The 17,120-nt window shown below is 46.0% G+C and overlaps 1 protein-coding gene across 2 annotated transcripts in view; it reads right to left on the bottom strand.

Moving 5' to 3' along the window:
• The window catches only part of OLFML2B (olfactomedin like 2B), a 28,163-nt gene that overhangs the window by 9,320 nt on the left and 1,723 nt on the right, over positions 1 to 17,120 (bottom strand). For both annotated transcript variants that reach the window (XM_063133740.1, XM_063133748.1), the window contains exons 2-3: positions 14,283 to 14,546; positions 1,135 to 1,242 (exon numbers count right to left, since the gene is read on the bottom strand). In XM_063133740.1, coding sequence (XP_062989810.1) covers positions 1,135 to 1,242; positions 14,283 to 14,546 — 372 coding nt within the window. The remainder of the gene's footprint in view (positions 1 to 1,134; positions 1,243 to 14,282; positions 14,547 to 17,120) is intronic.

Here is a 17,120-nt window from a genome sequence, read left to right as displayed (position 1 = left end):
GAAGCCATGGACTCTCTCAACACGGAGAAAGTTAAGGGGGGGGTGATTATGTCAGTGGAAGTGGCCACACACCCGATGCCATTCAGTCTGCAGAGGGTCCGGTGGGGGGCTGAATTGCTCAAACGGGTTTCCTGCCCCTGCGTTAGTGAGTTGGCCCTAAACCTGCTCAAACCCAACTGTGAGAGGGGCAAATTAAATTCAGAAGGGGGAGCACTTAGAACGGGAAGCCACTGAACTAGAATTCATTAACAAATCCGAAACTGTTTCCCATGTTTGAATAAGGATTATGGTTGGAACCCTCCCCACAATTGCCAGCTGCAAAGTAGAGCAATTTCTTTTTAAATTTTGTGTTCAAGCAATCATTTCATATTTATAAACCTTCCAACTGTGCCTTAAAGTTGTATAGCAGATAGAAATTCAGCTGCTGAATCTTTTCCTGATATTGTTTTCCTGTCAAAAGCACAGGAGCTCTCCTGGAAGGCCAAAAAAGAAAAAAGGCAGCAGCTCTGCATAGCGATATTCCGCCCAACACTAACTATGGGCCTGAACCAACAAAGATTTAAACATTCTGAGGCGCAATCCTACGCATGCATGTTCGACAGGGAAAAAAAGTCCTAAAACTCCCACAGCTGGCCCGGGGAATGCTGGGAGTGGCAGGACATTTTTCTGCCTAAACATGCTGGGATTGCGCCCTTCAAGTCCTACCTAAATCAGAGAGAGACTTAAGCACACGTTTAACTCTCCCACTGAAAACTATGGGACTTAGAAGTGCTCGACTCTAGCTGGATTATGCCCTGTGTTGTGATGATAAGATGAAGTCATATTTTAGACCCCAGCTAGCAAGATGCTTCTTTCCATTCCTGCTATCTTTGGTTCGCACAATGTTCATTAAGTACATTATTTACCAACTCCAACATAGTTGTATATGCATCATTCTATTGTATTCTTATCTCACTTTCTAGGTCTGATCGTTCATAGGACCGCCACCTTTTCTTCCAGCCCAAACCCTAAAGCAACCTGACATAGAGAAGTTTGGCATGTGAAGTTTCTCCGGGCACAGCGTGATGGACTGGCTTAATTTCTGCCTATCGGGCACAAGGTCAGGGCCAGGAAACCACTAGAACCCCATCTTACCTCTTCCAGTTTCTCCACTCGACCCACCAGCTTCGTTGTGACGGAGTGCAGCTTTAGCAAGTCTAAGCCATAGAAAGCGCCTTCTAGCATCTCAATGACAGCTGCTAGCTGCAAAACAGATACAGTCACATTACAGTGAGGTCACTGGTTGTCTCCTTCACATTTGCATGCATGAAATTAACACAATTTGCAAACCCTTTTGATGAATCCAAAGAATAGCTCCATCCTGAGGCGCACTCGACAAGGAATGATCTCTCAGCCTAATCTCCTTCACAGGGTCGTTGAGAAAATCTAAGAATTTCGTACACTGAAAAGCCCTAAAGAAATAATATCACGCTTCTCTTAGAGTCCTTAGCTGCCCTACAGGGCCTTTGTATGGGACAAACTTGTCTGGGGTCAATGGAACCTTTTCAGGAGTCACCGGTGCTTCCTAGAGAAGCACATCAGAAAAGCACACCCTAGTGCAGGGCTCTCTGTAGCAGAAGCAATGTGCCCCCTCTTGAAATATCTGTCAGTCACTCAAGAGAAGGCCAACAAGCAAGACCCTCTATGCTGACTCTGGCAGTAGGACTATAGCTCTGGATACACTTTCCCCACCCCCAATCCACAGGGCATGTAGGGGAAGAAGAAAACGGATAGAAAGCAGAAGAGCAGGGCCATCTATGTCACAGGAGTGCTGCTCGTTCACTACTGCTCCTGACATGCCGGTGGATCTTGGTCCTGCTCCAGAAAAGTCAGGAGACAAGATGAAGTATACAGCAGTGACAGCCATATGTGGTAACCGCTTTACAACACTACGTCAAATTAAACAGTCCAGATTAAAACCATACCCCCTGCTTTGTACATGCTAATCATACATTCACTTGTGGGTATGGGCTGCCAGCTCCACCACCACCCCATTGTTGTTTTTTACTGGATTACTTCAGGTTCCCAGCTTGTTTACTGGTCTACTCTCATGCCTTTAACAGCAGGTTTACTCACAGAAATTAGGCAGGCAAAGGTTTTCCTGAAGATAAAGCGATTGGGGTATCACCTGCTTAATTTCTGCATGCCAGGTGCTGTTAAAGCAGCCTAGCAAGTAATACCACCTAAACTTGCTAACCCCCAAGGATGTTTACCAGTTTGCCTCTTCATAGATACTCATGCTAAAATAGCTTAGTTGTTGGTGTAAACTCCAGGGCGGCCATTGTTACATCCTTCTGGTCCAGTTCAAGAGCTGACCCCAAGTCAGCTATAGCTGATGGGAGCACAACAGAAAGTGATCTACCATTCGTTCCTCATTTTAACATGACTAAAATATTTCATACTGACAGATTCGAATGATGAAAATGTTCATCTGATCACAATGATTCTATTTTAACTTCAGAGGATTTATTTATTTATTTTAAAAAAATCACACTCAAATCAAGTACTCTCAGGCACTGGGTATTGTCTCTCAAATGATGGGGGCTGTTTAGGGTTAGATACACTGACTGTGGGTTGGATTCAGATTAATGTTGGATCAACTGTGCTGGTGGAAGTGGACTTCCCCTCCCACTCCTTTCCAAGGCAACCCCTGCATCCCCCTGAAAATACTACACAGAGTCACGAGACCATGCTGAATTAAGTGAGCTGTTGGGGGGGGGATCCCCCAAAATTGGGTGGAGGGACCTTCTGGGAGTAGAGCCCTTCCTCTCACGGAAAGCAGATCCTAAATCCAACCTTGTCCATTAAATCATATTGAGGACAATCATCCTCTTATCTTGCCTCTCAGATAGCTAAATTCAAATATTTTCTCAATTTCTCCCCATTTTGTATCACCGACCATGACAAGGTCTTTTCTTTTTGTCATGAATATCCACATTTTATTCTCATTTATATTGAGACCAAATGTATTCATTTCCCATTAACTTTAATGTACAAATCTACATTTTAATTTTATTGATTGCATCATCTAAAAATATGTTAGATAGTACAGGGGAGCAATGAACTCTCTTCAACATCAGTTACTCCAAGTTGCAACTTTCCAGCTTCTGTATAATATTCATAATTCTTCTGTACTCCTAATCTATTTACAGCCTTCCCTGACCTCACACTCTCCAGATGTATTAGACTACAACTCCCGTAATTCCCAGCCAGTATGGCCGTTGGCATCTGGAGGGCACCAAGTTTGGAAAGGTTGGTTTATTGCCATCCTCAACAATGTAGTATTGTTTTTATTCCAACTAAGGCAGTTGAAGGCTTTTTCTAGGTCAATAAATGTTCCAGCAAGCGTTCTTTGCAATTTCTTGCCTTCTATCAATATTAGGATGGTGAGGTTATCTTCCTTTATTCCTCTTCTATATATGGAATCAGTTACCTAGGGAGGTTGTGGGTTCTCCCTCACTAGAGGCCTTCAAGAGGCAGCTGGACAACCATCTGTCAGGGATGCTTTAGGGTGGATTCCTGCATTGAGCAAGGGGTTGGACTCGATGGCCTTGTAGGCCCCTTCCAACTCTGCTATTCTATGATTCTATATATGCAGCCATAGGAAATCCATTCTATGCCTAGAAATGTTACATTAGAACTGACCTAGGGTCAGCCAGACTTTGCAGTAAAAGATTTATTTAAATATAGATATAGAGATAGATAGATAGATAGATAGATAGATAGATAGATAGATAGATAGATAGATAGGCAGGCAGGCAGGCAGGCAGGCAGGCAGGCAGGCAGACAGATAAAACAGTATCAGGCCAAACTAAAAAGAAAATTGCTAAATGAATCTGAGAACCGTTGATGATAAATAGCTTCGAATTGTGCTTGGCACTAGAAGATCCTGGACGGCCTATTTCTGAGCTTTCCCGGCATGCGTTCTAGAGCCAAGTATGTTTGCATAACCCTCTTCAGGGAACCTTGTGAATTAGCCCTCTGGAACACCATGCAGTTCCTAGATGACAAGGAATCTGCCGCAACTGGCAGCCACCCACAAGAAGCCTTGCAAAAGGGCACAGGGAGCGATGGAGATGTAACAATGCCCTCTATTGGCAGGCTTGAGACACATTGCTGTAGTCAAGGATGGTGCTTCTCAGGCAGATGACAAGAGCACGTATCTCTCACCACAACTGGCAAACAGCAAAGATAAACTGGAACACATGTAGTCACCTCATAACTGAGTCGAATCCTGAGTCCATCAAGTCAAGTAACTGGCAGTAGCCATCTCCAAAGTGTCAGGCTTCAAAGTCTCTCCCGGAGGGTTTTAACAAAACTCCAGGGATTGAAGCTGGGACCCCCTGCTTCTAAAGCAACATGCCCTACCACTCAACTAGCACCATCCAAAAAGAGTTAGTGAACTCCTGAATTCATTACCAAAGTTTACCTGCCTTTTAAAAAAATGGGCTGGAAACACGGATGGGAAATGAGATGGCTAAATTGAGTCTTCATGTTCAAAGGCAGCATAACCCTCAAAACCAGATGCTTGGGGGCAAATATCTCGTTCGTGTCCTACTTGGGAGTTTCCCGAGCATCTGGCTGGCTGCTGTTAGAAATAGAACGCTGGGGCTAATGGATCTTGGCCTGAACAAGCACGGAAATTCTTATGCGCCACCAAGAGGCAGAGAACAAAAGCAAGTTCATCATCAAGCCTTTCATGTCACAATGGCCTCCCACTAGCAGCTTAAACTGGGATACCACTTTGCAAAACTTGATCCAAACTGCAACAACTATTTTGATGCTGAAGTGCATACATATGTCCTCTGCCACTTACCACTCATACAACATGTGAAAAATTATCTATCATCTATCTATCTACGACACATCTCCCAAAAAGGTTGGCTTCCACTGGCCTAAAGGGCAAACAGAAATGGGGACCAGAAGCTAATCAATAATGAGAATCTGGCAGAGATGAAATGGAAGAACAGCTAAAGTGGTTCAGGAAAGGGCCATCGCTCAGTAGCAGAGTTCTTGCTTTGCATGCGGAAGGCCCCAGGTTTGGTCAAAAATATCTCGAGCAGCACATCTGAGAAGAACCTCTGCCAGAGAGCTGCTGACTACTCAAAAAACATTAGTGGAAAAGGGAATTGAAGGAGAAACTGGGGGCCTTGATGGAAGCAAAAGGAGGGGCTGTTCCATGCACACAGCCGAAAATGGCCGGGAGAAGGGGAATAGAAAAACACTCAAGGGGAAAATACTATATTATAGGGATAGTTCTTTTGCACTACCGCCTCAATTTGCATTTCTCTCACTGAATTTAACACACATCTTGTGTGCATAGCAAGAGATTGATAATAGCAAGCATTTGAATATTTAAAGCACCTTTCATACATTGTCTTTTTATTATCCTTACAACAACCTTGTAAGATAGGTCAATATTATCATCCCCACCCTGCAATGAATGGGGAGGGTTGAGGCCAAGAGGCAGGGGCTTGTCCAAGGCCACCCAGGGAGTTTCTGGAAGTAGCAAAATGCAAACCAAGAACTCCCCAATTCATAGCTACCCTGCTATAGCAGATCATGCATGAACTGGGGAACCTCCATTCACACTGGAGACTGTCCTAGACTAAATAGAAGTTTAATTATATCGTTTCAAACACACCATACAGCAAAATGTGCACAAGAAATCTTATCCATTCTCTCTCTCTCATTATGCTGTAATGCGTATTACTCAGGTGCACGAGATCAACCTCGGCAGCAAACTGCATCTATGCTCCCGGCAAGATAAAAGCCAGGGCAGTTCCTTTAGCTGAATCCAACGTGCCTGGATGCAAGGAAAAAGGAAATGCCCATCAGGTGCAGCTGCATGGAAAGGAGCAGACTTTGCAAAGCAAATGACCCAAGGCAAGAGAGATTTGAGCCATAAGGTAGGAAGATCCTGAGATCTTTCCTCTGTGACAATTTTACTTAGGCAAGCCATTTCCCCTGGGCTTTTGGCCCCTTCCACCGTCTGGAGTATGAGAATGATAATACCAACCTATAAGACTGTTGAAAGGATTACAGCAATGAAATGCAGGTGACGTCCTTCGAACACTTGAAAACAATGTATGATGATACCAATGATATATACTGCAGGGGAAACCAGGACTAGACATTATATTACAGGACAGCAGAGCAGGCATGGCTTAAGACCACCTGGCCTACCGCTGCAAAAATGGCCTAGTGTGACCGTACATATACAATAGGACCTTTTGTTTCCAGAAGAAGCCCAAAGTGCTGAACTCCCCAGGTTACTTTGCCTACGAAAGTAGTAGAACAGGGTAGCAAAGCTAGAGCAATAGGTGTTTCAAGTGACAGGCCTGCTCTTCACTTTAGAATCTGCAGAACAGAAAGGAAGGGAGCTTTAACACTCCCATCCTAAATACATCTAGCTGGAAGTGAAGGCCCATGGAAGTTAATGGCGCCTACTACCAAATAAGTATCTTGCCAAATAAGCAAGTAACTCAGTGACTTGCATAACTTCAGCTCACAGACCCCGTGCTTGTCTTTTCCATGTAAAGCAACTGTCAGATTTAGAAACTCTTTGGAAACCAAGGTGAATTATAATTCAACATACTGGCCTTCCATCCACCAGCTCCACCCAGCTCCCCAAACCAGTGATTTTAAAACTCTGTTCCAGGGAACTCTGAGTTTTCTTGGAAGTTTATGGATAGCGTAGTTCCTCCTCAAGGCAAAATGCCCAAGAACAGACATGGTGGATGATCTCCCCTGGAATACAGCTACCACCAGCCCTCTTCCCTTGCAATATGATTCTATCTGGGTCTCCTAGAGATTGCTTTGAGTCCACACAGGGCAACAGTGAGGCCCAGCAACCCTGATCAGTGCCCCTCATGTCATGAGCAGAGTGCACAGCTTAGAACCAGAGTAGAGAACCTTTCCATCCCCCTGGCTAATCTCTTGGGAAGAGGAGGGTGATGCCAGCAGTCAGTTGGCTGAAAGAGGGCAGGGCCACCCCCTTTGAAATGAGGCTGAGGGCCACATGCCCCCAAATGCAAAATGGTGAGGTTTTCATGGCAGATGTGCAGGGATTTCTTAGCAGATGAACCTACCTACAAAGGCTTCCTTGAAGGTAGGAAGTTTGAAACGCCACTGCCCAAAACGATGATCTCCCTGGTAAGAGCTCACATAACAGAAGCAGCCTGAGGGCCTTTCCCACCTACTAACAGGGACTGGCCGACGAGATCACATTATGCCAGTCCTTCTACAACTTCACTGGCTGCCAGTCCAGGTCCGGGCCGATTCAAAGTGCTGGTATTAACATTCAAAGCCCTAAATGGCTTGGGGCCAGGTTATCTGAAGGAACGCCTCCTCCCATATGTGCCTGCCTGGACCTTAAGATCATCCACAGGGGTCCTTCTCCGTGAGCCCCTGCCGAAGGAAGTGAGGCAGGTGGCTACTAGGAGGAGGGCCTTCTCTGCTGTGGCACCCCGGCTGTGGAACGAGCTCCCCAGAGAGGTTCGCTTGGTGCCTACATTGTTTTCCTTTCATCGCCAGCTGAAGACCTTTTTATTTTCTCAGTATTTTAACACCTAATTCAACTTAAATTTAAACTCTGCTGTTTTAATTTCATATTTTAACCTATATCAATTTTTGCTGTGTGGCTTTATCCTGGTCGTGCTTTTTATATTGTATTTTGTATTTGTGTTTTTAAATTGTTGGTTGTTTTATTATGCTCTTCATGGTTTTAATTTTTGTGAACCGCCCAGAGAGCTTCGGCTATTGGGTGGTATAGAAATGAAATGAAATAAATAAATAAATAAATAAAAATCTTACTGTGAACCCAGTCCCTGACACCTTCTCTCCTCATCAGGCCTGGCTGCAGGCTTTTGTGGCCTCTTGGGAATAGGAAACCCATTCTGGCACCCAATACCCCTCTCTTCCCCCTCACCTTCTCCCCCTCTCCCTACACACTTTATTGGGGTTCTGATGGAGGGAGTGGAACATGAGAGCACTGCTGTATCATAGCATGTGGGTACCCATTTTCTGGAAACGGATGCCTTCCTCTGCCCCATGGGAGAGGTGCTTGGAGGGAGGTAGTAGAATTGCAATTCTGCCCTTCTGTTCCTCTTGCACCAAGAGGCACTTCTCCCATTGGGAGATCAGTCCAGGCAACAGGAGGCCCTCTAGCAGACTGGGCCTCAGCAAGTGCGGAGCCTTTGACCCTGGGCTGGAGCCACACAATATGCAAGGGAGGGCTTAGCATTGCTGCACCAGGGGGAGAGCCTTGCTTCCATCCTTTTAAAATGGGAAGGGGGGTGCTCTCATCCTGAAGACGGCGCTCTCAAAAGGAAAAATAAACTTTCAGAGGAAGCAGGGGAGAGACCAAATGTTCTTGAGATAGCAGGGAGAGGAATAATGGCGCTAGCACGCAGAGCCTGGGGGGGGGGGGAACTCTTTAAAATGTTAATGCTCACCAAAAGACCTGGTGGGATTTGTACGAATTGGTGATTCACTAAGGGAAACCGACCCCTGAAATCAGAAGGTGGGAAGAAGCAGCAAGTTCACAATATTTGTCATGAGGCGTAAGTGGTTCTTACATATCCAGGGCTCACTGCTTGTCACCTGGTCCGTCTGAGAACAAAGGAGGTGTTGCTGGTCAGACTGTTAACTGGATTACAGTTTATTTGAGCTTACCCACGCAGGGGATGGCGAAGGACTCAAGTTTCAAGACTTTCAGGAACAATGTTGCAGGGAAAACTATAACAACTGTCTCCAGTTACATTTTGGGCTGCCAAAAGCCTTGTAAAGCAGAAAATAAGGTAAGACAAGAATTACCAGAACAAGCCCATAAAGCCGGTGGCTTCCTACACTTCTGGCTCGGCAGTGCGGAGCAGGCACCCTTTCCCCCAGAGGGACAACCCCAAGCAAATTTGGGGAGCCCCCCAGAGGTCCATGCGAGCTGGTCCCCGGGTGGCTGCAACAACAAGACGGCACTTGCCGGCAATGGAAGCAAGAAACAAAGCAGAACACCAGAAGCTGTAGATCTCCAAGGAACAGCTGTGGAGGATAAACTCCAAGGGACGGCCGTTGCCATCAGGCTGTGTGTGCGAGTTTCCCAGGGGCCCTTGGCTGGCTCCTGCTCTAGGGTGACCCTATGAAAAGGAGGACAGGACTCCTGTATCTTTAACAGTTGCATAGAAAAGGGAATTTCAGGAGGTGTCATTTGTATATATGGAGAAGCTGGTGAAATTCCCTCTTCATCACAACAGTTAAAGTGCAAGAGCTGCACTAGAGTGACCAGATTTAAAAGAGGGCAGGGCACCTGCAGCTTTAACTGTTGTGATGAAGAGGAAATTTCACCAGGTTCTCCATATATACAAATGACACCTGCTGAAATTCCCTTTTCTAGGCAACTGTTAAAGATACAGGAACCCTGTCCTCCTTTTCATAGGGTCACCCTATCCTGCTCCGAGCTGCAGGTTGGATAGGTGGCGTGGCCTGGCCCAACAAGCCCATTCTCAGCCTGCACAGCCTTCCCAGAGTGGTAGCTGTCGGGACGAGCACATACATTGTTTTTGAAAGGCAAGGTCAGAAACAAGAGTTACATGATGCTGCTTAGTCTAATGCAGCCTTCCCCACCCTGCTGCTCTCCAGACGTATTGGACTGCAACTCTCATCATTCTCAGACAGTGGTCATGCTGTCTGGGAATGATGGGAGTTGCAGTCCAACACATCTGGAAGGTGCCAGGTTGAGGAAAGCTGGCTGAATGCAAATTGCCGCTATCCAGAGCCAGTTGCTTTTTGAATCAGGTTTCATTCCCACCTGGGAAGGGCAGTGTACACTGACAACGAATTTTATTTTCTCAAGAACATTCTTCTCTTCCCCCACCCCCTGCAGCTCATCAGAGATCTACCACATCTACCACATGGTGCCACGTACACAACTTCCCTCAGCAGTATCACTTCCCACAAAGAATAAGTGTAAAATGTGCAGTAGAGATTTGCTATGAGCAAAGCAGAACACCATGAACTGTGTTTTGACAAAGATTAACCTTTCCTCCAGCTGGCGAAGGGAAAAAGTACGTAAGGCAGAAGGTACATCCACACACAACTAATCAGTGCAGAATTATTTAATATTCATTAATAATAAGCGTTACGTAGTGCTTTCTGAGTGTGCCATGCAATTATCTTGCTTGAACCCTCACAACAACACAGGGCCTTTCTACACCTCCCAGCGTTCGGGGAGGGGATCTCGCGATATTCTGCTCGAGAGATCCTCCCCCTAAGTCCACATGCATGCGCGTGCGACATCCTAGGAGGAATGAGGGCTGACGTGCCCACCATTTTCTTTTCCTTAACAGAGATGAGCTCACTTGCACTCCAACAAAAATGTAAGTAAGAAAAACACATCCCGATCCCGATCCCCTCCCTACCCCCCGCCCCGGATCGGCACAGAGCATTTGAAGAGCTCCATGCCCCGTGCCTGTTTCCTGCCTCCTAGTGTTTACTTATGAGGAGGCAGGACAAAGCAGGCGCAGGTGGCTACAAACCTCCTGCGGTCTCAGGATGATCCTGAGACCTCGAGAAAAATCAGGTTTTCACAGGGATTATTTATCCCAAGGAAAGTCCGTGCTTGTCCCCCTCCCTTGCCTCCAGGAGTCCCTGTGCGTCATTTGGATGAACAGGGACTCAGCCGTGACCAGCCCGGATTTCGGGCTGGTGTAGAAACGGACACAGTAAGGTAGGGTCAATATTACCATCTCCTCATACCGCAGATGGGGCATGTGCTGAGGTGGAGAGAAAACGGCTTGCCTAAGGAAGGCCACCAAGTGAGCTCAAGGAAGGGGACAAGATTCAAAGCAGAGCCAGTTTGATGTAATGGTTAAGAGTATTGGACGAGGACCAGGAAGACCCAGGTTCAAATCTCCATTCACCTGCAAAATTCACCATGTGACCGTCAGTCTGTCTCTCAGCCTAATCTTTCACAAGGCTGCTGAGAGGTTAAAATGGTGGCGGGGCCCCCATGTATGCCACCCTGAGCTCCTTGGGGGAAGTGTGGGATAAAAAAAAAATGCTTAGCCAACATGCTACACAAGCCTTCAGAATTTATCCCCTTGCTGACATTCACCTATTTGCTTGTATTCATTCCTTGCTTCTTCTCCTATTCCTCCCATCATAATGGTTTGGGTTTTTACCCTAATTTCTCCCTTCCTCTAAGCTTAATGTATATTGCTTATTCCTCAGGACAGGAAACACTCTTTTGCTTCTGTTACTCTCCATAAAGCACCATGTGTACTGGTGGCACCAACCTAGTTTTGGCACTGAAATAGCCTTGATGGCTCTGACAGATGACCTTTGCTGGCAGGAAGATGGACAGTGAGACCCTGCTGGTTCTCCTGCTGACACGAGTCTTGGTGCCTTTCAATACTGTTGGCCCTGGTATCCTTCTGGACCATTTGTCTGGGCTGGAGATTGGAGGCTCTGCGCTCAAAAGGTTTGTTCCCTACCTTGATGGCGGGTTCCAGATGGGCCTGCTAGGAGACTACTGCACTACCCCATGGCACTTGTGCTAATGGAATTCCTCGGGGCTCTATTTTCTTTCCTGTGCTGTTTACAAACCTCATGGAGCTGATGACACCCAGCTCTATTTCTCCTTTTCATCAGATTCAAGCAAGGCTGTGGAAATGCTAAAACCAATGCCTGGAATCAGTAGGAGCGTAAGAAACTGAAGCTCAACCCAGGTAAGGCAGACATACTACTGCAAGGCAATTTGTTTGTCCTGGGAGAGGGCGCTCAACCTGTCCTAGATGGGGCTGTACCCCCTCCCCTTAAGAATCAGGTTCGCTGTCTTGGGGATACTTTTACATCTGTCTTTCGATGCCCAGTGGCCTCTGTAGCACAAAGCACATGCCACCAGATTCAGCTGGTACAGTAAGAGTGACCCACCCACCCCGGCCTAGAAAGAGGTTGCCTGGTTGTCCACATAAGGGTAACATCCCAATGAGACCTGCTTCTATGCACTGTCCACAGAACTGCCTCTGAAGACTTCTCAGAAACTGCATTCGCTGCCTCCAGATAGTTGAGCCACATGGAACAGACCTCAACTTTCATAAACAACTGCAATGGCTGACAACTTCCAAACACATTTCAAAATGCCAACGTTTACCTTTACAGCTTGGGACCTGGATGCCTGAAGGCATCTCCCCACACCCCACATGAAGGTTAAGATCAGCTTAACATTCAGGTTTGGGAAGTGAAAATGGTAGCAACAAGTTGCGGCCCTTTATAAAACCCTATTTTATTCATTTCTCTTTATATTTTTTAATTGTTTTAAACGACCTGGATGTTTTACTGGAGGGTGGGGTACCAACTTCTGAATCAAATGAACATAATGATGTTGTATCATGCCTTGCAAAGCCTTCTGCAAGCGATCAGTTCAGGCCTCTGGCAGAAGTGACCCATCCTGCCCCCAGCAGCCCACTTGTGGGGAGGAACAAGGAGAGAGACAAAAGGGGGTGGCAGAACGGGAGCCTGAAAATGAGTGGCCCCACTCCCCCTGGGCTCTCTCCCCATCCACCACTGGCTTCAGCCCCGCCCGCCGCCAACATGCAGCCAAAAATATTGCCCCCAAGGCAATGCAGCCACCTTTCAAAATGTTCCTAATCCTTGAGTGCCTACACATTTCCACTTTAAATGAATGCTATAAAGTGTTCCACCTTCTCTAGAGCACCATATCCAATGCAGACTGTTCTACAGTCTATTTGTTCCACCGTTGAGAAGACCAATGGTCTGAAGCAGTATAAGGGAGCTTCATAGGGTCTTCTTCCTGGGAAGGCCAGGATAGATCTGCAAAATGTAGACAACACAGTGCTGAACCAGTCAGTGCGCATGTTAGTTCGGGACTTGATTCAGCATGTCACGTGGTCTAATGTTTAAAGGGATGCATGGAAAAGAACTCTAAGCCCAAGAGGGTGTTTCTTGCCTGTTGGATAGCCAAGACACAAGAAAGTGGCTTGGCTCCACACTTCAAGAAGGACGCAGACAAGCTGGAGCAGGTTCAGAGGAGGGCAACCAGGATGATCAGGGGTCTGGAAACAAAGCCCTCTGAAGAGAGACTGAAAGAACTGGGCATGTTTAGCCTGGAGAAGAGAAGACGGAGGGGAGACATGAGAGCACTCTTCAAATACTTAAAAGGTTGTCACACAGAGGAGGGCCAGGATCTCTTCTCGATCCTCCCAGAGTGCAGGACACGGAATAACGGGCTCAAGTTAAAGGAAGCTAGATTCCGGCTGGACATCAGGAAAAACTTCCTGACTGTTAGAGCAGTACTGCAATGGAATCAGTTACCTAGGGAGGTTGTGGGCTCTCCCACCCTAGAGGCCTTCAAGAGGCAGCTGGACAACCATCTGTCAGGGATGCTTTAGGGTGGATTCCTGCACTGAGCAGGGGGTTGGACTCGATGGCCTTGTAGGCCCCTTCCAACTCTGCGATTCTATGATTTTATAAGTAGCAGCTGCAGTTGCCAGCAGTTTTTTGGGAGGGGGTCCCTTCTGCTCTTTCTGGCCAGCCTGATGCTATTCCTCCAAAATGTTATCGTTTGCAAAACAAACACAATGTCATGGAAGTGGTACTGTGTTGTGCCATCTCAGTCAAGTATTCTCTCTCTAAACTTTTTAAAGCTAGAGAAGTCTCCTCCGTGGTTACTGGTGTCTAGATAATGATGAGTATTAATATATGTCATGGCAGATGGCTACTAGCTAACAGACATCCCTTGTCCTCCTGCTGGGATGGGGCTGGAGGGACAGCTGAACGGATGGGAGAGGGCGAGAGGGACAGAAGCCTGTGCTTTGCTTCTTGCTGGCAAGGAGGGAGAGGAGGGGTTTGCTTCAAGGACATGATGTACGCTGCCTTCCCCAACCTGGCACCCTCCAGATGTGTTGGACTACAACCCCCATCATGCTTGGCAGCATAACGGAAGTTGTAATCCAACATCTTTGGAAGGCTTCAGGTTGGGGAAGCCTGAGGAATACTTTGCAGAGAACTGATGCTTCTTTATACATGAGGATTGTGTTTGCCGGCCTTCTCTCCTCCCCGGCACACCAACCCTAGTACATTTGTGAATATGGTAAAGAAACACCACGAGTCTCCAGGCCTCTTTCCCTCAAAGGAAACCACCCCTGCAAAAGGCTGCTCCTGAAACTTCTTATTGCTTCCTATGCTCAAAACCACAGTTACAACAAAAGTCAGCTGAAGGCAAATACCTTGAAGTCTTTGCTGTCTGCTTCTTGCAGCTTCTTCAGCCTGAAGTCTCCCTCACAGGGGTTCAAAGCAGACGGTGGAGCCACACATGAACACTTGCATTCTGGTCCTGAAGTGATTGTTTCCACCATGTAAAAATCCTCTGGTTTGGACGCTCCTTCGTTAATCCTCTGGCAGGCACCTCTGCCCAGAGGTCTCACCACACACTTGCACTGGCAATTTTGGCCTTCTGACACTGCTTTCACCTTGTCATAGTCACCTAGCAACTAGTCAAGGGAAAGGGGGGAAAAGACAAGCTGATCAGTTTGTTCTGAAAGTTGCATTTCTTTCCCCTAGCTTTGGTTTGCTTTCATGGAGTGTTTGGGAGAGGCTCAGACATTCTGAAACTTTGAAGAAAGAGGTCACTGGTTTAAAATACTGCTGACTCTTAACATTTTCTGCTCCTTGGTTATCTGGGAAAGTAATTTTCTTCCACCACCCAAAAAAACCCTAAAACCCAAAACCTAAACTAGTCAACCTCCCCCCAAACAACTTTGGTCTGTCTCTAAAAGGTTTTGGGAAATTAAAAGGCTGCAATTTTCAAACCATTCATTCTAGAATGATCTCATTTAAGCACAAGAGCTTCAATCCATTGGGAAGTTCTCTTGCACAAGTCAGATTGAGGTGAACAGGAACTGCACATCTTTGCATCTCCCATTTACTTCAATGTGGCTTGTGCAAGAGAACTTCCCAGTGGATTAAAGCTCTTGGAACTACACCAGACTAGGTGTGTTTTATAAGGAATGAATCCAAAGGAAAACAAATGAAAGCCATCATGGTAGACGTGAAGTAAAGGCAATGCCTCAGATGTGTAAAGTCACTCCCTCGGCAAAGCAATCCTCTCTGGCAGGATGCAAGGCACGTATGAATGGCTTCTTAGCAAGACGAGACCATCTCTTGAGTTCTAAAGCAGACGGGCACGTCCTGCTCAGCCAAAGAAAAGTTCTAACAACTGTAAATGCAATCCAGAGAATTTCCTTTAGCGGGATATGCAGGGATCAGACAGAAAACTGAAGAATAAAAATAGCCTGAATGCATGTTTTTCTTATTGTGCAGTGTGTGCTGGGCTTTTCCAAGGGTGGATAACCTCATTCAGAAGTACCCTACGGAGAGAAATATCTCAGGGCTTTTCACACACTGCTTAATAGCAATCTTTATTTTGCCACTGAATGTACATTTAAAGATAAAACATTATATTTACCAAAGTCTTCAGCAAAAATAACAAGAAAAGCAATAAACACAAGCTTAAATCCAACAGCAACATTACATCATCAATCTGTTAGTATCATTCCCCACCACGGCATTCTGTTAACAAGTCCATTTTGATAAAGAGCATTCTGAGAAAGAATCAAATTTGACCTGATAAAGAGTCGATTTAGCCTCCCTGATGAGATTTGAGGCATGTGCTTGTCATAGTAACATTTTACATTTTGGGGTTTACATTTAAAACAACTTTGATGTGTATACCACAACAAAACCAAAAACTTTGCTGCTTTCCATTCAGATGACACAGGCTCAGTTCAGACATCATGCCAAACCATTCTATTCAGCTTCTAACATACAGACAAACCACAGATTAGAGATGCTTGTCTGGTTTTATTTTCCTTCTACTCAGCACTCCAGTCTCAAATTCAGTGGCAGGGAATGTGGGCCCCTTCAGATGTGGTTGGACTGCAACTCCCATCATCCTCAGCACAGCTGAGTTGCAGTCTAGCAACGTGTGGAGGGCCACACCCTCCCCTTCAGAGTCAAGGCAATGGATGTGACTATGGTTTGTCAGTTCAGACACGATACTAAACCATGGTTAAGCTTCCTTCACCAAGGTTTGGTGTGATGCCTAAACTGACTCACAGGCTAGATTGCTATTCTATGCATGTTAAGGCAGAAAGAAGTCCTACAACTCCCAGCATCCCCCAGCTAGCCAGGCTAGGAGTTATAGGACTCTTTTCTGTCTGAACATGCATGAGATGGTGCCTTAAGTCAGCAATGCTGGGCATAAAAGGGTTCTGCCACCTTCACTGAGCAGCCAGAGCAGCACACAAGGAGGAGGGCTTAAAAAAGGTGGTGTGAAATGTTTTATTTGGGGGGAAAACATGCAGAAGCTCAACAGATTTTGACTACTCTTCCTGAATTTTTCATCATGTATCCTTCTGTCCATTCTATGTTGCCTGAACTTTCTTTAAAAACACAGCAGCTTTCTGAGATGCTACCTCCTTGTTTGCTTCCACCTCAGTGGCAGGCTGCAGCAGGTAGCCAAAAATCCATGCTATGCACACTTGTTCCTGGACTGCAACTTACCAGCAGTCTAATACAGGAGCTGCCGCCCCGCTGCTGGCACCGCCGGACTTATGTGCTTCAAAATTCGAAGCAGACAAAATATTCTTCTTTAATCCATAACCACATTTACCTTTTCTCTATATATAGCTGAGCGATTTCGACCGTTCTGCTTGGTGTACTTTAGCAGACTCCTTTAGCCACAGAAAGGGATCTGACTAGATATGCCCAATTTGCTTGCTCCTGTTGATTGTATCTCTGTACACATGTCTAGCATTGTAATTTAGATCAGCCTTGCATTTGGCACAGAGCCGAAACAAGTAAAACAAACCATTTTGGAAAAAGGAAACTAAACCAAACAGCCTGGATTTATTCGACTACAGAGTAAATTAAGTTGATTGGTTATGTTAATGATAAAGAGCCAAAGGCACCACCCATTCGATACACAGCCCACTTAAAATAAAGGGCTCTGATTTAGTATTTATGACTCATTTATACAACAGTTGGAACCCCTGGCAGCTGTCATT

The sequence above is a fragment of the Elgaria multicarinata genome, chromosome 1 (assembly GCF_023053635.1).
Source record: "Elgaria multicarinata webbii isolate HBS135686 ecotype San Diego chromosome 1, rElgMul1.1.pri, whole genome shotgun sequence".
Classification (NCBI taxonomy): domain Eukaryota; kingdom Metazoa; phylum Chordata; class Lepidosauria; order Squamata; family Anguidae; genus Elgaria; species Elgaria multicarinata.
This window is presented reverse-complemented; position numbering and strand designations above follow the sequence as displayed.